This window comes from Chrysemys picta, chromosome 7 (assembly GCF_011386835.1).
Source record: "Chrysemys picta bellii isolate R12L10 chromosome 7, ASM1138683v2, whole genome shotgun sequence".
NCBI lineage: Eukaryota > Metazoa > Chordata > Testudines > Emydidae > Chrysemys > Chrysemys picta.
The window spans coordinates 71,281,632-71,304,553 of NC_088797.1; the positions used below are offsets into that span (position 1 = coordinate 71,281,632).

At 39.7% G+C, this 22,922-nt stretch overlaps 1 protein-coding gene across 1 annotated transcript in view; it reads left to right on the plus strand.

The window, feature by feature from the left end:
• The first annotated feature begins 9,740 nt into the window (after nucleotides 1-9,740).
• Nucleotides 9,741-22,922, plus strand: part of LOC135972936 (pulmonary surfactant-associated protein D-like) — an 83,354-nt gene continuing 70,172 nt past the window's right edge. Inside the window, exon 1 of the mRNA XM_065553634.1 lies at nucleotides 9,741-9,770. Within this exon, the coding sequence (XP_065409706.1) occupies nucleotides 9,756-9,770 (15 nt within the window). The 5' untranslated portion in view covers nucleotides 9,741-9,755. The remainder of the gene's footprint in view (nucleotides 9,771-22,922) is intronic.

Consider the following 22,922-nt stretch of genomic DNA (forward strand, 5'->3'; position numbering starts at 1 on the left):
GACCCCATTTTGCATCATAAGAGACAGTCCTTGCCCCAGTCTAAATAGACAAGACAGACAAAGGATTGGAGAAAGGAAGTATTACTTTTCCATCTGTAAAATGGGGAAAATAAGGATTATATGATTTGCTCAATGTGAAACAGAGTTGGGAATTGAACTCTGATCTCCGGTCCAGTTACTTGATCACAAGAATATCCTTCCTCTCATTCCCATTAAACAGGACATAGCATGACAGAGATCAACCAGTCCCTTGCTTTCTCCCCTCCTGCTCCTACCCACAAAACCTCACTGTGCACTCATAGAGGCACTCCTGGGTTCCTTGGGAGGATGAGGGTAACATGGACACAGTGCTCCAGTGCAGGCGGGGAGGGGGAAATCTGCTTATAAAGGCTGAGCTTCAGTTTATCTAATCTATCTGAGCTCCAGCTATTCATAATAAAATCACATTGTCTCTGAAGCCAGTTCATGCACCTTTTTGTTTAAAATGGTGAAGTATCCATATAAATGAGAAGGGGAGAATACAGGAAACTAATATAAATTATTTTTTGGCCTGGCTTTGAATATTAAGTTACTCTGGGCAAACAATGTGCATTATGGAGATCATGTTTTGCTGCATATTATGCTTAAAATGTTTTTAATGATACTGTTTTAAGTTTAAAATTGTTGGTCACACTTTAGCCACATTAGCCCTGATCCTGATATGATGCTAGTGTGAGACTGGAATAACCCCACTGAAATTAAAGGAGTAAAACCAATGTAAGTGAGATCATGCCTTTTTTTTAAAACAGTTTGATTTTAATAAGACACTTCATGTATAATTAAACACCAATTTGCTGCCAAATGTATTTGTTAAACACTGGCTATTAACTGATTGCTAAAACATCCTTTTTTTTTAGTCTTAACTAGAATAACTTAATCTGTATCATTCATTTGTATAGTGTTGAACATCAAATGGCACATTTTAAATAATTAATGGCCATTTGATTAACTTACAATCCTTGCTATTCCGAAATCTAAACTAGATGTATGTTTAACCAAAGACATAGCTAGCAGAGAGAGAGAGCGATCCTTATGTTGTTCCAAGCAAAATTAGAACATATATGCCTTAATTAGCACCATAGCCGTAAAGAATTGGCCTTTTGGCTAAGATCATGAAGGGGGAAGGGACCCATATCTCCCCCCCCCCCCGCCCCAGCCCTGAACCCGCCCAATCCCATCAGCCACCGCCGATAACGAGAGTAAGCCAAGGGGACCCTGCCCACCCGCAAGGGGGAAGAGGCCTATATCCCCCACCCCACCCGATGGACCTTATCTCTTGAGCCCTGAACCCACCCAACCTCACCAGCCACTGCCAATGCCAAGGAGTGAGCCGGGGAGACCTCACCCACCCGCAAGGGGGAAGGGACCTATTAAGCCCCCCCTCCCCCCCCCCAGGGCTTCTTTCCCCTGAATCCCAAACCTACCCAACGTAACTGAATCCCACCTCGTGAGGGTCGCCCCATCACCATCGCCCAACCCACCTACTTGTGCCCATGGCTATTTGTACCCCATGTGTGGATGATTGACCCTCACCGATTATCAACTGTGTCTTGATCTCGCCCACCGCCCACCCCCCCATTGGGGACACTACAGTCTGTATGTATTATGTGTGCTGCCAACCCCAACATAACAACATCCCCCCATACTCTGTATGTTCCCCCCAGTGATTGACAACTGACTCCTCAAATCGTTTGTACCGTTTTTATTTTTTAAATATTCTCTAATAAAATTTAAATCAGCCATTCTCTCACATAACAGCAAGAGGAGCATTCTGGTTGCTTTATGTTTCTACTTGTTAATAATGATATGTGATAGAGTCACTACATAAATCCATGTTCACAGTTAAATAGTAAAACTTAAGCACATTGTAACTTGGCACTTACCCACCAAAAATAATATCAAAACATAAAGAAAAAATGTATCCGAAGATGATAGCAAAAAAAGTGTGAATCCCTGTGCAATGATTAAAAATGTATGAGCAAATAACTCTTGTAATACAAATTAATCATTTGCTCTAAACAAGCTGTAAAACCAGAATATTTTACTGTAATTGACAGATGAAAGTAATTTAAAGTCATGGATTGTTACTTTAGTTTTCAAAACATGAATTCAAAGCTCGTGAAAAGTCCTGGGATGACAGCTCTGAAGACTTATGTCTCCCTTATTTATTAGCAAAACTGGTTCACACAGGAAACTACTTCTTAAGTTTTCCCTCACTGCCTTGCCAATGTCCCTCAAGAACAGGAAAGAAGCACAGCCACTTAGTTGAGAACTGTCATTTTTCATTCCCATTCAATCCTTGACCTTTCTGGTGACTGTCAACAAGACTGCCAATTGTGATGTGCACACCTGTTCATGAAGAATAGATTGTGACATCACATCCCTTCACAAAGGTCGTCATCCCCAAACCATTTTCAGATAATATCCTTCAGTCAGTACTGTCCTGTCTAGATTTGTTATGGTGACCTAGATGTAAAAGGTTCTCTCCATTTTTATTTCCACTAAGCCATTTGATCACTGACACTAGTATTTCTTCAGTTGCAAATGAAACAGAGACAAGTTCCTTAACAAAATCAGGTACTTCTAGCCCCAAAGTGTGTTCTGTAGAGATACCTCACCCAGAGACAGCCTGTATGTGTTCCAGAGCAGAGGTTCCCAAACTTTTTTGTATTGTGGACCCCATTCCCAATCTACCAGCTGCCCACATGTCCCTGCCCTTCTCATCACTGATATTTTGTGTGGTGTTCTTAACACTACTTGTCCATATTTCATTGTTATGTACTGGTATAGTTATAGTGTGATGTATACAACCAAAAAAAAAAAACCCCTGAGAGGGCATGTCTTCACTAGCAACGTTAAAGCGCTGCCATGGCAGTGCTTTAGTGTGGCTGTGTAGTCGCGGCACCAGTGCTGGGAGAGAGCTATACAAAAAACCACCTCCATGAGGGGAATAGCTACCAGCGCTGGGAGCACAGCTATCAGCGCTGGTGCACTGTCTACACTGCCACTTTACAGCGCTGAAACAGGTCTACGTTATGAGCTCAGTTAGAGTGCTGGGCAACTGAACCCATGCTGTACGGGGATTGGAGGTGAGCGTCTCTGTGTGTCTGTGTTCTCATAGGTACAACTTGAAGTAAATTAACTACTGTATGTTAAATAACAAATTCCCACAGTTTTAAAGCTTCATCTGGAGTAGTCTATTATGAAAATGGAATAAATAAAATCCCCCATTATACAATCTCTCTTGTACCCTCCAGAGATATCTCAAATATCCCTAAGGGTACATGTGCCACAGTTTGGGAACCCCTGTTCTAAAGAAGCTGTCACAGTACAGCAAATGCTAGGGAAGGCCTAGGTTACAGGGATTGAGAAAAACAAACAAACCTGAACTTGTATATGTCTTTGTTAAACCTGCATCCAGTGCATCGATGACAGCAATGCTGCTGCTGTAACTACAGTTCCTAGGAAAACATAGTTTTAAAGCAGCAACCCATTGGGTCAAGTGTATTCCTTGTGTAACTCCACTTAAATGAATTAACCTACGTGAAGAACAGGTATGGTCCATTGTGTCCTTGAATTATGATTCATTGGGTTGGTGTCTTACTTCTTCTGTGCAAGTAAGAAGCATCTTGTAGTTGTAGCATCAATTTCATTAGGAGTAGGAGGCTACTTTGGAGATGACCTTAGTTTCCTATTATTTATGCCTTGCTCCATGGCATCATTCCACTTGATGAGTTGTTTGTTGTGAGAGAAAGCACACATATAAAGTAGATTACTTTATTGGGCAGCTGCAACATTTTCACTTTGGTCTCTTTCCACCATTTACTGTGCTTCAGGTGTCTGACATTCACAGTGAATCCCATTTCTGAAAAGGAACCTACATGTGTAGTAAAGTTATGTGCTACCTCAATGCACCCAAATAAAAAACAAAATCTGTAAATTCTGGCCTCAAACCTCATGTCTTTCACTCTATCTCCTGGAAAAAAAAACTTTGCAGAACTAAATGATAAAAGAACAAGTACAGCCACAGCTATTCTGAAAGGATAGAGATTGTCTGAGAAAGGATAGAGGACACAGTTTCAATTAAAAAAAAATTAAAGAAGGGAAAACAAACCACCTTCACTTTTCTCCCCCAAATCAAACCAAACTCAGAGTCTGAAATGCAGTGGTTAACTTCTTCGGTGTTATTTTTCGTGCATCTGCATTTCCAGGGCTATTTCTGTACCATTCTATTGTGTATGTATTAATTTTGATTCCAAGACCTATTAAAGAACACATTTCCTGCCCTGAAGCATTCACAATCACCATGTAGCCAAATGTGCTAAAAGAGTGAGCCACAGATGGTGGGAGAAGAAATGGTGGAAAGGGTTACAGAAGTAAAATTTAGCAGTTTCAGAGTTTGTTTATGCAGAGGTCTTGATAGTTGTGATGGATTTTTTTTTAACTGTTCAAAGATGGGGAAGTGTGCAGAATAGGTGTGATGGGAATGAGGTTCTGTGAGGACAAGAGAGATTGGAGGGATAGAGGTTTGCAGAAGAGGCGTGGGATCAGAGATCAGGAAAATTATTGCATTGGGGATGAAGACCCTTTTAGAACAATAATCAAGGAAGGATGTAACTACTTCACGCTGCATTTTTTATTAAAACATATGCTAAGCAGTCTATTAATAGTACCTTTTGCCATTTGAGTGGGTGTGGGTTTGAAGATCTTGTAGTATGATTCAAGACTATCCTTCCCTGGGAAATCCTTTTTAAATCTCAGCCATTTGATGCAATCAGTCCATTCCAAAGGCAACAATATGCTCTTCATGAATAGTTTTGTAAGTGTCAGAGATATAATCCTTTCTAGCTTGGATGATTTAGCAGCTTCCAAAGGGGCTTGACTCCATCAGAAGCAGGGAAATCATCCCAATCTTCCCTTCAATTTGATGGATAAATTTTAATAAGGGGCCCCTGGGAGCTTTCGAAAACATCCCTCCAGCACATCAATTACATGAGGCATCTGATCCTGCAAACCCTTTCTCACAGAAATGGTGCTTATTCATGCAAGTTGTCCCGTTGAAGTAAATGGTAGTGGAAGGTGCTTAGCACCACCCAGGATCAGGCCCTGGATTAGTAATATGAAATATAAAACTATTTCGATTTGCTACTAGGGCTTGTGCTGGTTGTACCTGGGGGGCTGTGGTTGTAGTTATTTTTAAGAAAATAGATATGGCTCTGCCACCTAATATTGCACATGAAAGCCCCATTTACGAATAATTCCATTTTCTGATCAGGCACCTACAGGCTGTATCTGTCTATCCACCCACACCCTACTTTCTTCATCTGAAGTGTTCCGCTGTGGGACTCATTAATAGCAAACTGATTAACAAATAATGTGCTACAAGTGGAAAAATATATTACCGAGCAAAACAAGAGTTGGTTGCTGCAGCTTCCTAAGTGCCTGGCTCCTAGCTCAGATGACTCATAAAAACAGAACTTTTCATTATTATTTTAACATCTCTCAGCACTTACTTTTAAACTGCATCTGCTCTCATTTCATTTATGAATTCAGTGAGGTAACAGCATTTTTTATTTCATAGAAGGCGGAAAAGGAAGACTTTTGCCTGAATTTTGACCAAGTATAAAACTAATTTGACTTTTTGTCTTTAAGTATTCAGTTTTGGACATGCATACAGGGCTCAGAACCATATGCCATCTTGCTTACTATGTCAAATAGATGTATTATTTGCATAGCAATTCTGCATAGAAACCTCAATCAGATTCAGACACCTATTATTGCTAGTCATTGTACAATCACACAGGCACATCCCTGCCCCCAAAGAATTTTCAGTTTATTTTGAAACAAGATGCAATGAATGAGTGTAACAAACAGTGGGGAAGAAGTACAGGAGTAATGGTTATGAAAGTACAGTTACATAGGCTAGATGGCTGTGCACAAATTGAAGGTTCCCAATTATTTGAAGCTTTTAAAAATAAATGTTCATTGTCCCAACTGCCTTTTTAATTTAACCATCAATAGTGATGACAGTAGGTGTTTAGGTATCACTGCAGAAGAGCTGCTGTCCTTTATCTTTGTGGGAGACCCATAGGTGCTGGAACTAGGGGTACTGCTGCGCCCCCTGACTTGAAGTGGTTTTCCTCATATACAGAGTTTACAGTTTGGTTCCATGGCTCTCAGCACTCCCAATATTCAAATTGTTCCAGCACCCCTAGGGAAACCTGGTGTAAGTGGCAGCACTGATGCATGAAGAGTGATGAAGTAAAGAGACAGGAGGGTCATGGTGATGAAGGGACTTGACGGCAAGGACAGGATTCTTGACTTTGATGTGCTAAAAAAATGGGCAGCCAATGTAGGGATTCAAGGAGAGGAGGGGTGATGTGGTCAGAAGGAAGTGAAAACTTATCACCAACATTGTGAATGGACTGCATAGGGGCAATGTGGATGTTAGGGAGGCCATTGAAGAAGAGGTTACTTCAAACAAGATGGGAGATAATAGGTGGCTGAATGAAAGGAAAGCCAAAGTAAGAGAGAGAATTGTATATTCTTGGTGATATTAAACACTTATCGTATTGCATTATGGAACTCCAGTTTCCAACTTACTCCATAGATGTCTTCTATCCCCATCTCCCTTTTGTTTTCCCCTCTTCTTATCTCTTCTTTTTGCAGGTAGAGTGCTGCTCCCTCAGCTGCTGTCTTCAGTCTCTTTTCTTTGGAATATTGTAGTTTACTCAACTTCTCTACCCTCTTCATTGCCTTTTCAATGAACCAAACTATCAAGTGCACGTGTGCTATTTGTCCTAAGGTGCTATGGGATTTAGTAAGAAAAAAGTGGAAAGCCCTTCCTCAAGCTTGAGTCTTGTCCTGAGAACATTCCTTTGGCTCGCTTTCCTGGAGTATAAAAGATGTCATTACAGAATTCCCCACAGTTCTTTTTCAGTTTTCCCAGTGCAAAACTTTTGAGTGCATGGGATACTGACAATTTGTCATTGTAATTCTAAAGCTGACAAAATAGTAGAACTTTGTAGCTTGCTTAATTAACACCACCTTTTAAGGTCTATTTTAAGCTTCAGTATGAACCATTTGATCAGTTTCCAAAAATGCAACGTAATCATATTTGATTGCATGTTGGCATCTGTAATTAACTTAGATGTTAGCAGTAATACCAAACGTTATGCAATTTAAAAAGAACTGATTGGTGAACCCATACACAAAGAGTGACAGTTTAAATATATCATCCTGAATATTTTAAATTCATGATCAACTAATTTTTACTCCTTGCAATTTAGCCAGGTCAACTTAAACAGATGTGAAATATGTTGTGAGTTAATGTACTTTCCTGCCAAACTACCCTTCACAGTTATGTTATATTTTACATTTTATTTGAAAAGAATAAAGCCTTCATACATGAGGTCTATCTAAAAAACTTACTTTGATTTTTCAATTGGTTATTGGGATGAGACTAAAATTTTCAAGTCACTTTATAAATAGTGCCACACAAGAAGCTTAAGAAAAATCAGTTGGAATTATAGTTATGGATTCATGAGACCTCTGGAATTTCCTCCTTCTAGCAGGACTGAAAATAATACCACAACGGCTTTTGTTGTATTTTGACACTTCCAGTTTTAGTCCTGGTTGGCGCCAGGATGTGCTTTAGGTGAGCAAATGTCAATAACAACAAGAAGAGGAAAATAGCTCACCTTTCTCGAAATTTCAAGTTCTGGGTTAAGTTTGAGCAAACATTTTGAATGATCCTCATCCAAAGCAGTTTGCCCATCCCAAGTGCAACCTTTATTGTTCTATGGTTTTCAGAATCCCCGGTGAACTAGTAGGATGGACTGTGCATCACAGGATATTTTATTTTTGCTAAATTTCACAAAAGTGAAGTTTATAGGTGAACGCCGGCCTTAAACGTAGGCAAAGCAAGAATATACTTCATCTGCTTATATGCAACGTAAGCCTTCCAACTCAGAGACTGACAAATGGGATCTTGATGGAGGATCTTGATGCCACCAGACTCCCAATTCCTCTCTTCTCCTCCCTTCCCAGTGCATCAGAATCTGAGTTGAAAGTGTCATGCCCTGAGCTCCCCTTCTGGAAATTTTGAACTATGTTCTAGTATGGAGCCCTGCAGATCATAAGATTATTCTTTATTACAGATATTGCTTAGCTGTATTTTTCATCAGTCTTCACTAAAGGTATATTTGGTAGTTGGTAGGTTTGTCTACTGATGATAGTTCCATTGTATGTTGAATAGCAATTGAGTGATGTTTAAGTGGCAAAAATACATCAATCAGACCTTACTTCTGGTTTTGATCCTGAGGTTCTCAGAAGTTGTGGGGAAATAAATGGTGGTGTAACTGGTTATAAGTGGCTTTGTAACTTGCATCAAGTTGGAACAAGTGGTGCATTAGAGGAGGGCAAACATGTGCCAAATCCAGCCATGTGTAGAGGTTAGTGAAAGTTATGAAACATACTTCCTCCCTCTTCCAGCCTGTAAACTGACAGCAGCCCCTCCACTGAAATGCCATGTGATTTGGGAAGAGATGTTTGACCATCCAGAGAGACGTGCAGCTTACGCCATCTGTAAATCCACACAATTTGGGCTGCAATTCAGAGATGTAGTGGTTTAAAAAAAAAAAGTGGGTAAACTAACCTCAACTTAGGGTGACCAGATGTCCCGATTTTATAGGGACAGTCCCGTTTTTTGGGTCTTTTTCTTATATAGGCTCCTATTACCCCCCACCCACTGTCCCGATTTTTCACACTTGCTGTCTGGTCACCCTACCTCAACTCCATATTCATCAAATGAGAAGTGGGTAAACAATGCATGTTTACCCTCGACTACACAACTGCTGCAGTTTCCTGTGGAAGTTAAATGTTATCTCCTGCAGCATTCACTTAGAACTTCAGCTTTCAACCCAAGGGAGCCAGCCAGGCTGCTAGAAGGGATTGTTGATCTGCAGTCATGTTTTGTGGTCCTGAGTTCCACAGATTAATTATGCATTGGGCCAAAAACTATTTTCTTTTTCTTTTTTTCTTTTTTTTTTACTTTTAGTATCTAATTCCTTGCTCTTGAGAGAATTAATAGGAATGCCCAATCTTCAAGAATCTGTTGATTAATATTATACCCTTTTTGACAGCTGACAAGTTTCCCTTTAGAAGTGGCTGTATTTCATTGGTAGGTGAAGTGGTTCCTCTGTGTGTGTGTGTGTGTGTGTGTGTGTGTGAGAGAGAGAGAGAGAGAGATTACACTATGTATACTATATATTTATGGAGATGGAGGAAAGTGTAATTATCCATGTATTTGACTCTATGCTCTCCCCTCTCTTTCCTTCCCTTCTCTTGCCCATCTTTTTCATCCTATTTCATCTTCCTTTTTTCTCCTTCCCCTCTCCTCCTCTTTCCCAGCTCTCCCTTTCCTTTCATTGTACTACTTTATTCTCCCCCCACACACGTTTTTCCCCCTTGGTAAATTTCAAATGATTTTTTCCAACCATTTTCTTAAAGCTGTTAGCCCAGGCTGCCTTCCTGTCTTGCAAAGTCAGCATTTTTGGAGGCAGCGCATCCTGTGTGTGATTTGCAGAGGCACTGAGTCAGCAGCAGAGCTATGGAGCAAAAGCAGAGGCATTGCCCCAAGAGAATTAAATATGTTTCTCTTATTTCCACAGGGACCATCTTGTTAACGAGATGCCAAGTCTCAAGGAGACAGAATAATGAAGTACAACAAGGTATGCATTAGTAGACTGTTTGGCACAGGATAAGGCATCACAAAATATACAATACTCACTGCCCTCTTAAGATAGAGACACTTGACACAATTATTCTATAAAGTCTACATAAGATACTTTGTGAATTATCTTATGGGGAAAACCTAAAGCTTCATTGAATTGACTTTCCTATGAGGAGTAGTTTTGAAGATCCCAAACACTAATATACACAACAGTGGCTATTACATAGTAGTAGTTGGTTACTTGAGGCAATAAATGCAGTGACTATTTGTAAAGGGCTGGGGCTGGTAGGAATAGACATTTGCTAATTTGCCAAGGGAAGTAGATACCTTGGAGCCAGCCCCCCTTATGTAACACAAAATGTGCGATGTGTAAAGAGAGACATTTAAAAAGGGTTTTTATTAAGAGCTTTAATTCAACTACATGAGATGTGATTCCAGGACATTGAGTGACCTCATGCTAAGACAATGAAACAATGCATAGGAGAAATATATCATTAGAACATTTTAAGTAGCTAAATGTATAGGTCTGGGCACAATTACCTAGCAAATTTGAAGACCTGATCATTCCTTATCTGAGTGCTCAATACACCAGAAATGTCAATCATATTGGTTTGCAGAATGCAAAGCATTTTTGGTCCATAGAGTGTTATCTTTAAAAATCAAACAAAACTTTCACCCCCATTTATCATTTCAGCTGTAGATGAGACTTCCCCTACCATGCTTTCATCTCTTATTATATTGTTCCCTTTTAAAATAAATCAGCATTCTTGGTAGAAGTAAGCAGATTAAAATGAAGAAGCTGTAAATTTTTGGCAGTGATTAATTTTGGCACAGTATTTATTCCCATAACAAGGCCCTGTAAGTACTGCTGTTCTAATCAGGGTTCATTACAATGTGCCTCCTCTTATTAGGGGACTCTAACTGATTTGTAACGTATTCGTTCTGGACTAAGATTTGGCAAACATAGTCTGAGTTCAGCACACATTATCACGATAGATTTCCAAGAATGAAAGAGTTTGTATCTTTTTAATGGGGGGGAGGGGCAGGGTTTCAGATTTTAAAATGCTTCATTCTACCTGTATACCCCAACCCCGGTTTTGCATTTTAAAGAGAGTGATGTTTTGTAAACAGTTACTCAAAAGAGATTTTAATGTCCATTAAATAAAATCTACCTATTTTGTAAACGTGCAGAATTCCTTTTAAAAATGTTAAACTCAGAATAGATTCCTACAGCTTCAAAGTTCAATACTCTTACTTACTGAGAAACTTATTTTCCTTTCCAACTACCAGTAATAATTGTGTTGTGTTGTGCATGGAAGGTACTTAATTAACCTGTAAATTAGAGCAAGGATTTTCACACATGGGGAAACTGAGGAAGAGACAATTATTGCAAGTGACTTGTCCAAAGCCACTGTGAGAGTCAATGTCAGAGGCCTTGCTTACACACAAATTTGCACCATTGGACCTAATGTGTTTTTTTAAACTGATCTTAACTTATGCGGGTTTGCATATAGATGCTCTTCTTTTGGTTTGAAAGGCTTATTTCAATTTAATTTAATTCATTGTTTTTACAGGATTAAGTTAAATGGAAATAATTGCTTTTTAAACCAAAATACCTGTGTCTGTAGTCCACAGAGGAATTCTCAGACAGGATCAGATGACAGGTCCATCTACTGCAGTACCTGGCCTCTGACAGTGGACACACCAGATATGTCAGAGGAAGGTGTGAGAATCCTACAGTTGGCAGAAGTTGGAGAATCTGCCCCACACTTTTAGGTCTCCTAAGGCATGAAGTTGAATATCTCTTCCAAAATGTTTGTTAGTGTTAACTATTCTAACACTTGATATTCTTGTTATTCATATAAATGCCAATTTTTTTTTTATTTTGCTAAATTCTTGGCCTTCATGACGTCCTGTGGCAGTGAGCCTGCACTCTATTTGCACATTGTATGAAAAAATCCCCTTTATCTGTTTTGAATTTGTCACCACCTTCTTGTTCATCAGTAGTTGTCATTCTGAAGGTAGGTCTATATTTATGGCAGCGTGTAACATACAGACACTGCACGCCCAGCTAGCATGGGCATAAATAGCAGTGAAAGGCTCTGGCAGGGGGACATTGTGGGGAAAGGCTCTGGCAGTTCCCCCATGTTGAAACCTCCCCCTGTTAGAATCTCTCCTCACTGCTGGAGCCTTTCATTGTGGTGTGTAGCGACCCATGTAGAGTCTGTACTCCGCACACCCCAGTAAGTGTAGTCTGAGAGCACCAACATGAATGCAGTTGTGGTGTGGGGAGGGTTACATGGCCATCATTTGTTAGGCACTAGCTTGAAACCAGTTTCACAGGGGCCAATACACTGATTATATTTCCTGATAGTAAAATCATTTTAGGTTAAAATTAATGTCTCTTTTTGAAGCTATTGTATCATCTACTAAGGAGAAAGAAAATTACATGTTACAATAGCTCTTATTCCAGTCAAATCCTCACTCATGAACATATGGTGCAGGATTTTTGATTTAACAAATCAATGATTCTATTATCAGATAATAATATTAATTAGTGTGATCAATTTCTGATCTTACTCCACTTAAGTTTGATCTTTTAAAGGTGTGTGGGGGGGTGTATGCTGCTCATATCTAGAGTCATTAGAGGTGAAATTTTTAACCATTGTATTTCTAATACAGTTCTTGGTGAAACATTTAGAATACTGTCCACCCTAATCTTCAGTGTCATCTGCATACAGTATATGAAGAAGTCTATCTTTTTCTTCATTTGCTCAGTGAGATAATTTGACTAATAACCTTTGTACAGTTCAGAGACTTCAGTGCTTTATTAATACAGTTTCTGGAGAGCATAGATTTAAAGTAAGATGTCTAACTGCAGTAGTGCCTCAGGGCAATATTTTCTCATTAATGGACTTCTTAATGATTGTCATTGAAGGGACCCTAATAGTATCAGAAGTAAACGTTGTCATATCCCTCTCTCTCTATCATACTGATATAGAGAAGCATCATTAATTCCCACAGACAGGTTCACAGAACTATGCAAATTGATGCACTCTTATTAGAAGACAATGTCTAAAATGTTGTTCATTATCAATTTAATATTTCAAATTCCTGTTCCCAATTAGTAGGATCCAAGGGTGGAGAAATTTGAATTGAGACAGTATTTTGAATTGTACAAATGAGGCCAAATTCTTTCAGTGAGTTGATCTCCACTGAATTTCAGCCCCATTGTATATCCATGCATTTTATTGGGATGATCTTCAGAGGCTCAAGTAAAAGTAATGTAACCACCCCAGATACATGTTAATGAAACCTTTATGCTTTGTTTCATATTTTAAATATGCACAGAGACAGAGAGAGAGAGAGAGTGAGTGAGCATTTGGGAGTTGAATGAATAATTTAAAACAAGGGGCCAAATTCTGATACCCTTATACAAGCTTAATAGTAACTTACTCCACAGCCATCCAATTGACTTCAGTAGTTCTACTCATGGTGTAACATACTATTGAAAGTGAGTAGTAAGTATACCAGAGTCCAAATTCATAATTTAGGGCCAGATTCTTTTTCTTAATGGAATATCTGCTCATTCTGAAATTTTGTGCTCTAAGAATCTGATCATGAATTCATGTTTTAAATTAGGCATATATGACAGCTTGTATTATTTTTTTCCCTAGAATGGACAAGCTTGCAGCCACTGGAAGCATAAATATTTGCATGTGAAAATTAAAAATCTGGTGTCTATCTATACTACTGTATGTAAATGATGATTTTCTTGAAGCAATAGCAAACATTTAATGCTATGCCACTTGCAAGTAACAATCATAATTAAGAATGCAAAATGGTTGCCATTATAGCATGTGTTTTCAGATGCTCATAATTTTTTTTGAAATATTTACCTTGTGGGTTTAACCTTCACTGTTTTTGGGATAAGCCCAAAACTGAGTTTTCTGAAATTGGAGTTGTATTGGGGGAATATTGCTTCTGTTTTGCACACACACCAATAACTCGACAGCTAAGCCTATAAAAATGTAACCTAATGGTTAGATTGTGACTTTGGGCACAGAGCTCAGCAAAGGGTGGTGTCTAAGCTGCACCCCAAGAGTAGCGCTGCTAGACATTATAATTCAGAGACAACTCTTGTTTCCTCCTTTCTTCAATGGGTTTGGCAAGGTAGTAATTTACTGCAGTAAATTTTACAACACCCTCTCTTACGTCAGCCTCGCTGAATTGGCTAGTGATTGGGAAGACAGGGGTAATGAAGTTGAGGATCCACCTATCTCTTCCAGAGATGGAGTAAGCAGGCATGTAATGCCTGTTTATTCCTAAAATGCTGGACCAAAGGCTCAGCTAGCATATAAGAGACTTCCTGCCTTGCAACATGAATTACTTCAATGTCACTGGGTTTCTGCAAAAAAAATGATCCTCCCTCCTTCCCTGCAAGGCAGGTAGAAAGTGAAGATCCAGGGTTGTAATAAAAGAAGAAATTAAATGTATTGTAACTGCACTGTGGCTGGGCAAAGTGGCTTGTGCCAGTGAAACTTCCTCAAGTTTTGACTCCAATTTTTTACAAAGTTCTAAAACATTCCATTAATCTCTCTCCCCACTCCTCTTCCTCCCCACCCCCCTCTTTTCCACACATTAATGTTTTCTCATCCTCAGTGGAAGCAAAAAGGCCAGAAAGCCTGGTTCTTAGGGTATTTCCAGCTTGAATAGAAAAAAAGACTAACTGTAAATCCCAAAAGAAAGCCCGTTCTTTTGAGAATCCCGGTCCAATTTTGTGCACATCCAAGAGTTATATGTAGTTCATATAGGCTACAAACATCTGAGCTTCTGAGTATTTAATTGCATATCCAAACTGAAATGAACATTTTTCAGCCTTCAAATACTGGGTCATTTCTACTATAAAATACCATTTTATCCTTTAAAATCTACCCATGGTTTGCGGGGGGGAGGGGAAATTATGTTCCCTCTCCTGAAATCTTACCCCCACCTCTGGCTTTGTGATTGTTGTAGCCCTTTGAGTTTTTTCTGAATATACTAAAGATGATGATAATAATCTTCTCCCTCTCTGCTCTGTTTGGATGTTAAATTTTGTAGGCCTTTGCAGATTTTGACAATCTGGGTTGCATGCTGAAACTTCTGTACCAATTACTTGGTTTGCTGTGAAAACTTGGTGAAGTGAAACATTAACATTTTTTGTGCTGTTAACTCTTCTTTGCATAAAGAGCTTCATGCTTTCATACAGATTTGAAGTGGATTTTATGTGCAGACTAGACACAAATATTTCACCTGTTCAGCTCAGCCCTTCTGACACGATCCTCGCCTGCTTTTAATTTCCCCTAAGGAAGTCACTTTGTATTCCCATTCTGAGGTTCTGATTCTAATAATATCAGCCCATCCAGAGCTCTGGCCCCCCAAGCAATATTTTACTGCACACATCATCATCTCTCAACACTTGGAGTTTCTCATTAGTATGTAGCATAAGTATGGTGCCTCCGTACAACCTTTGATACATCAAAAATTGGATTATCAATATTCAGTCAACAATCTCATTTGTCCAAATGTCAGACTTCCTTCCTGGCAGATTAGGGTTAAAAAAAAGACTCCACATAAGTAAATGGAGTTAAAATTGCATATTCTCCCTTTAAATAAAAATTAAATCAGTCTGCTATTAATGTCATCTTAAACACTTTCTTTAGTAACAATGAAAAAATATAGTGGCAGATGTCATATTGCGAAGTGTTGGTTTTCATTATAAGTCTCCTTTTTTTATATCTATTGAACAGCTAATATGGTATTTCACTAGGAAAGTGAGGGAATAGTAGGTAAGATCTGCCCACACCTTTTGGTCTTAGAATTCAAACTTGCTGACTCTGCTGCTTCACTTTGTAACTTTTATTTAAGGGGGTTTTATAACATCTAAAGAAGGCTGCTTCCCAGCATCCACATTTTTAGCACACGAGCTGCTGTGTAGCTTCCCAAATCACCTCACCATGTCTTGCTTAGTTGCCTTTCCACATTAAAAATCATAAAACTTCCCTTTGAATAGACACAGGAACAGTTATCTTGCAGTTTTCTGTAGAACTGTCTATTTCAGTTCAATACCTTCACCAAACAGACTTTTAACTGGACCTAGACTTGCCTCAGGTTTCCCATCATCTTGGTTTTGGAAATTAAAATATCAATTATTCAAAAGATCTAGCAATGTTACTTCACATTACATAATAACAAAGTATAACACCACATCCTGTGAAAGGGAGGTCACTGTGAAAAAGTTCCCAGGCCAAGATTTTCAGAGCAACTAGTGATTTTGGGTGCCCATCGTGAGATACTTCAAAAGGGTCCTGATTTTCATTGGTTGGGAGCACTGCTACAGAGGTCTCTTCTAGTAGCTGCCTCTTTGAAAACTGCCTGCTTTGGTGCTCCGGATATCAGACAGGGATCCCTCAGCTCCTGGACTTTCTCTGATGTATTTCTAAATACCATTGTCCACTCCCCTTTCAATCACTGCACAATGATGACTTGGTATACGCTCTGTGCACAATCTTTCATGCAAAGCCAAAAAGAGCTCAGTTCAGATCATATCATCCCATAGGGACCCATGTAATTCCAGTCAAAATATCAAGCCATTGAAATTCATGTAGTTCTGGCCCTACCATCAACCTATAATACTAAAGCTTCCTATTAGGTTTACCTCCTAGATTCATCTGTTAGCAGCACTCCATGCACTTTGTCAGCAATTAAGGCTCTTCCAGCAACTCCAAAATCCAAATTGTTCTTAATAGTTTATAATTCAGTGGTGAAAATTTGCTTTTTCTGAAGCTGCAGAGTTATTTTAGGTTAATTATATATTGACGAACAACATATATTGGCATAAAGAGACCATATTTTTCAGGCATAAACACGAGCCATATTTTTTTTTGCATTGTCTGAATCTTGTAGCACTTGATTTTTCTACCTTAAAGTTGCATTATCATATGTATGTGCATTAGCTAAGAGAAATATATATTGTTCTCCATATGCAATTTTTTTTGGTTATGAAAGTATAACAAATTGAAAGTTACATTAAGCTACATTTGTTCCTCCTGGTATAACTGAAAACATCCAGCAATTATTTTATATTGTGCATTTCTTCGTCTTGTTAGTTTGGAAATAAATTCAAAGAGATATTTAGTTCGGAAAACTCCCCATTGGCATACACAATGAGCCAAATGCACCCATTACTTAACTTCTATGATTGCAGACAAGGTGCAGCAGGACCATGTTTAGATCTATGATGTTTCTTTTTAAAACCATTATATTTTCATGATGAAAAGTCAATAACAGATTGTTCAAATTGACGGGAATGAGTAAAGAGGGGGATAAAAGCAATTTAGGAGCTTGTCAAAGCCTTTTAAATATCCTGGGAAATTAAGAGAACAGGCTAAGGAACAGCTAGACAGCTTTAATAGCCCAGGAATCCTGCAATTAAAGATGAGCGTGTTGGAATATAAATGGCTTATACATAAAGCAGTTAAGTAAAAAACTATACATGATATCACCTTTGGGAGTTATAGAATCAGACACTGAGGCCCAGCTCCTCAAAGGTAATCAGGCACCTAAGTCCCTTTGAGAGTTAGCACCCAAATACTTTTGAAGATCTGGGCCTAAATCCTCACCAAAACCAGAGAGAGAATCTTTTGTCAAATCTCCCTTTCTTTTTCTAAGGATGCATCATAAGCCCTCTGAAATTAATGGAAGCCAAGAGTCAACTTTAATGGTCCTAATTGTTCAGACAATATCAATTTAACATCACTTTTAAAGTAACTGTATTTTTTATCCTTCAGAAATAATCTACTATATAGCAGAGAACAAGATGGAGATTGTCACCCACTGCCATGGCCATAGGTCTTACATAAACAACTTTAGTTTCTCCTTCCTTGCCTATATTCCTCTTGCTCTGCGGGAAAATATGGGCACTAGGGTATAATTTTAGCAAAGTATTTAAGTGCATGCCTGTCTTTAAACACATGAGTAGATCTTTGAAGTCAATGTGATAATGTGCATTCTTAATGTTAGGTATTTACCTAAGTGTTCTGCTGAACTGGGCCCTTATTCCCTTGGTACAGTTGTTCAAGTAACTTTCTTGTTTCTAGACTGTTCCCATGACTTTCTCCTTATCTGAATTAGACACAGACCTTAAAACTAAAGTTCAGCAGTGTACTGAAAAGTTGGAGCAAATGGCATAGTTTTCAGAAGTATCCTTACAAAGTTTGATAGTTTGCATGGAGATTTTATTTCATTTTAACACAACCATCAGTAATTTAAATTAATTTACCTAGTGAATTAACTTCTGTTTTTTTTCTGGTGGCATGAGACTATGAATGTTACACGCTTTAAAGACTATTTTTCATAACTTCAAGCTTGCAAATCAGTATGCTTAGTAACTCAAGAGAGAGTCTTTAAACTCCCAGTATGAGTTTTAAATCAGATTATTTATGTCTTAAATTATTCATTAAATCTTCAACAGATCTTGCCTTTCCTCCCCCCCAAGAGAGTTGTTTTAAAATTAACTAGATCTAAGTTAGATTTGAATAGACCCAGTCAAGATTCAATGGCCTGTTTTGCTTTATAAAACAAGTTCACTCATTGATGCTAGTTTTAAAGGACCAGCAGAAGACAATGTTTCAACTGATTTAACAGCATCTACTCTGGAGTACAAAGGGGAAAGGAAAACCAGGAATCCCTATGCCAATTTTTTCAACTTAATTGGTCCCTAGACTACTATGTTGGATAAATATTTCCTCCTTTATTTTTCTGGCATCTATTGGAGGACATCTTGGGGGGGGGGAATTAAAACCAAAATAAAATGAAATAATATGAAATAATGAGCACCAATTAAACTGAACACCACATTAATTATGCCATGTGTGTAGTTGTCACAGAATAAGCATATGAGCTAAGAAATAATTGGGTTGCTGCAGAAACAGTAGGGGGGTGGGGTGGAAGAGAGAGAAATATACCTCCATTGGGCTGTCTCTTTTAAAACAAACCCGAGAGAGAGAGAATCGGCTTGTAACAAGATGCTCTATTCACTGCTAGGGCTCTTTCTCTAGCTGCTCAGGGGATTATCTCCATCCAAGTTTGACACCATCTGTCATTTGTTCTCACCACAGCCCCTCTTGCTCGCTGGAACTCAGCACATTCCCTCTTCATGAGTTGGCCTTCTGGACAGATCACTATATGTGTTTCCTTTCCACGGGTATCAAAGTCTCCGCAGATCGACTGCCTGGTTGCCCTTCCAGGCCATCCTCTAATTCAAGCCTATGCCAGTGGCTGGTAGGGATGACTTGATTACAGACTGTCAGTACCTATGTGGGGAACAAATATTTAATAATGGGTTCTTCAATCTGGCAGAGAAAGGTATAACATAATCCAATGGCTGGATGTGAAAGCTGGACAAATTCAGATTGGAAAGAAGGTGTACATTTTAAATGGTGAGAGTAATTAACTGTTGGAACAATTTACCCACAGTCATGGTGGATTCTCCATAACTCACAATTTTTCAATCAAGACTGGATGTTTATCTAAAATATATGATCTAGGAATTATTTTGGTGCAGTTCTATGGCCTATGTTATATAAGATTAGATGAACACAATGACACTTTCTGGCCTATGAATCTATGAAACTTGGTGATCTGTATAAATGCGCTCTTTTTCTTTTTGAAGTAATGTTAACATTTCACAATGACATTTGTATTTTGATAAGTTAAAATCTGCTGTAATTAGATCGGAGTGGGCAAACTTTTTGGCCTGAGGATCACATCAGGGTTCCAAAAATGTATGGAGGGCTGGGTAGGGAAGATTGTGCCTACCCATACAGCCTAGCCCCAGCCCCCTATCCACCCCCTCCAACTTCCTGCCCCTCAGAACCCCTCACCCATCCAATCCCCCCTGCTCCTTGTCCCCTAATCCCTCCCCCCCCCAGGACCCCAACCCCTATCCAACCCCTGACTGCCCCAACCCCTATCCACACCCCCACTCCCTGTCTCCTACCTGCCCGCCCCAGAACCTCTGCTCCATCCAACCGCCCCCTGCTCCCTGTACCCTGACTGCCCCCCAGGACTCCCTGCCCCTTATCCAACCCCTCTGCCGCCTTACCAGGCCACTCAGAGCAGCAGGACTGACAGCTGTGCCGCCCGGCCGGAGCCAGCCACACCGCCGCACTGCCCGGCAGGAGCTCACAGTCCTGCTGCCCAGAACGCTGGTGGCACAGCAAGCTGAGGCTGTGGGGAGTGGGAGACAGCAGGGAAGGTGCCAGGGGCTAGCCACCCTGGCCGGGAGCTCAAGAGCCGAACAGGACAGTCATGTGGGCCGTAGTTTACCCACCTCTGAAATAGATGGTAATGTTGCCTTAACAATATGGGTTGTGGGCTTTGGGTGTCTCCTCCCCTGTATCTTCTTGGTTTGTACACTGTTTGAGGGGATGTGGAGATAACGTATGGAGTAAGAACCACATTCTATTCTCAGTTCTGGGCACAAAACTCCTATTAGGAATTGGCCACCTATATCCGCAGGCAGAATTTAAAACTTAACTATTGCTTTTGTATGTTACTGTACAGTGGAACACTCTTTGGTCTGTGTAGTGTCCCTGATAACATGCAGTTCAACCACCTCAAAATATTATCAGTTGAGCTCTGAAGGTTTGGCCCAAATCCCTTCTACTGAAGTTTCACTAATATTAGTATTTTTCAGTGCTATAGCAATCTTCAGCTGAGGACCTCAAAGCACCTGACAAGTATTAAGTATTATTATTATTATTATGGAAATGTGAGGCACAGGGAGGTTACCCAAACCCTGAGAGACTATCCAGGCAGAAGCACAGAGTCTTGCTTTTTCATTCTCTTGCTCTAAGTGCTAGAGCACACTCTGAGAGTTCCTGCCAGCAACTAGTAAAATATCACATGTAAGAAACTAATAAAGCCATTACCGTTTTTCTCATTTTACACAACATGCAGAATAATGAATACAAAACATGGAAATCTTGGATAAACCTTTATTTAAAATATTGCCTGGCAGATTTCTCTTTACAATTAAACACTATTTTCCAGAGAATTTAACATTGCAGAGCAATGGTGTTTTCTTATAATTATGTAAAGTGGGAAATTGGGAATTTTTGATGGGAACAACAGAAAATCCAGCATTTCTGACAGGCTGTTGAGCAAACATCCCATGTGCTCTTTTGGAATCGCACCAAGAATAATATAAGCCCTTTAAAATACAGTGTATCTACAGCCATATGGGAGGAGGTGAGTGTACAAGCTGGAAGGGATAAGGAGCTGTGTTCCAACACTGAAAGTCAGCAGAAGAGTATATTAGTACAGCAGACTGTCTGAGCCTTGGGAGGTGTTAGGAAGAGAGGCATGTATGGCTAGCCCCAAGCATGGGAACTCAAGCCAGGGATTGATAGGAAGATTAATTATGTTCCTTTGCTAATTTGACATGTTGCCATCTTAGCTGTAGCTGAGAGACATTTTGCCCAGTGTGACAGACCCAGACTAGTGGGGTACAGGAGTCTGGTAGAGGGCAAATATATACTGGTCACTGGATGAGCAGTTTTCTGTTCCCTGAGTGACCAGAGAAGGGGCTGCACTAGAGTAATCAGGAACCTGCTAGAACCAGTTAAGGCAGGCAGGCTAATTAGGACACCTGGGTTTTAAAAGGAGCTCACTTCAGTTTGTAGTGTGAGAGTGTGCGGAGCTGGGAGCAAAAGGCGGAAGGAGCTGAGAGGGTGTGCTGCTGGAGGACTGAGGAGCACAAGCGTTATCAGACACCAGGAGGAAGGTCCTGTGGTAAGAATAAGGAAGGTGTTTGGAGGAGGCTATGGGGAAGTAGCCCAGGGAGTTGTAGCTGTCATGCAGCTGTTACAGGAGGCACTATAGACAGCTGCAGTCCACAGGGCCCTGGGCTGGAAACCGGAGTAGAGGGTGGGCCTGGGTTCCTCCCAATTGACCTGGACTGTGGGTTCTTCCAGAGGGGAAGGTCTCTGGGCTGTTCCCCAACCCATATGGTGAATCTCTGAGGCAAGAAAATCCGCCAATAAGCGCAGGACCCACCAAGATAGAGGAGGAACTTCGTCACACCAGAAAAAGATTAGCTCCTAAATCTTCTTCTCTGTTTGGACTTACTGTCCTTTTCATCACATAGTAATCTTAAAAAAGGAAATAGATTGATTTATCTTGTTTGGACACCATTTAAACCATTGATTTTCTCTGTCTATAGCACTGATTAACTCTGACTTATACTGTATATGGTTTTAAACACTGGCCACCACCAAGCTGTACACTGCTCTGCAACTGAATGCTTGCTGCTGCCATAGCTTTCTTGTGACCTTTGCCTGCTGAGGCCACTTTGAAATTTTTTCTCTCTGATGCGCTTTTCCCTGTGTTATCAGAATCTCTCTTAAAGACCCAATCTTCTGAGATGCTGATCTGATTGGAAGCTGAGAGCATTTAGTATCTCTCACCCTTAGTATGTTGTAGGAGTTGAGTAGGCCCTCACTGGAAAAATAATTGGTAGGTTTGAATATCATTATTATGTATATAGCAGCATAGTTATACAAACAACGTGTTACACTTATGCAATTTACAAGGTTCTTCTCCTTGAGAACTTGTGCTCCACCTCAGATGAAATTAAATGTATATTTATTTGAAATAAACTTGTTAAAAGTGTCCTTCTCTCATTATGACGATGTAAAGGTTCCCATAACGAAAGCTCTATTAGTTTAAGTGGTAATAAAGACCCCATATTTTTCATCCAATTAAAATTGATTGAGATCCTATTTGCATGAATGTAAACAGTCTGTTTACTTCCTAGGTGCAGGATGATAGGGGTGTAAGTGTGCATCCATTGTGTTCATTGCAATTTTTAATTTACATGTTGAGAGATACATGTCTTACCTCCTGCCTGGAGGAAACCCATTTGTCATCTTTTGCTGGTGACTACTATCTTGAAACAGACTTGAAAACATATTTTCTATATAGATACACACACGATACCATATATTTCACAAGGATATTAAGGACTACTGTGACAGCTCTAGCTTTTATTTCAAACCTCACATGACATTCTGCGGTGAACTCGAATGTACATACAAGACTCATGAAA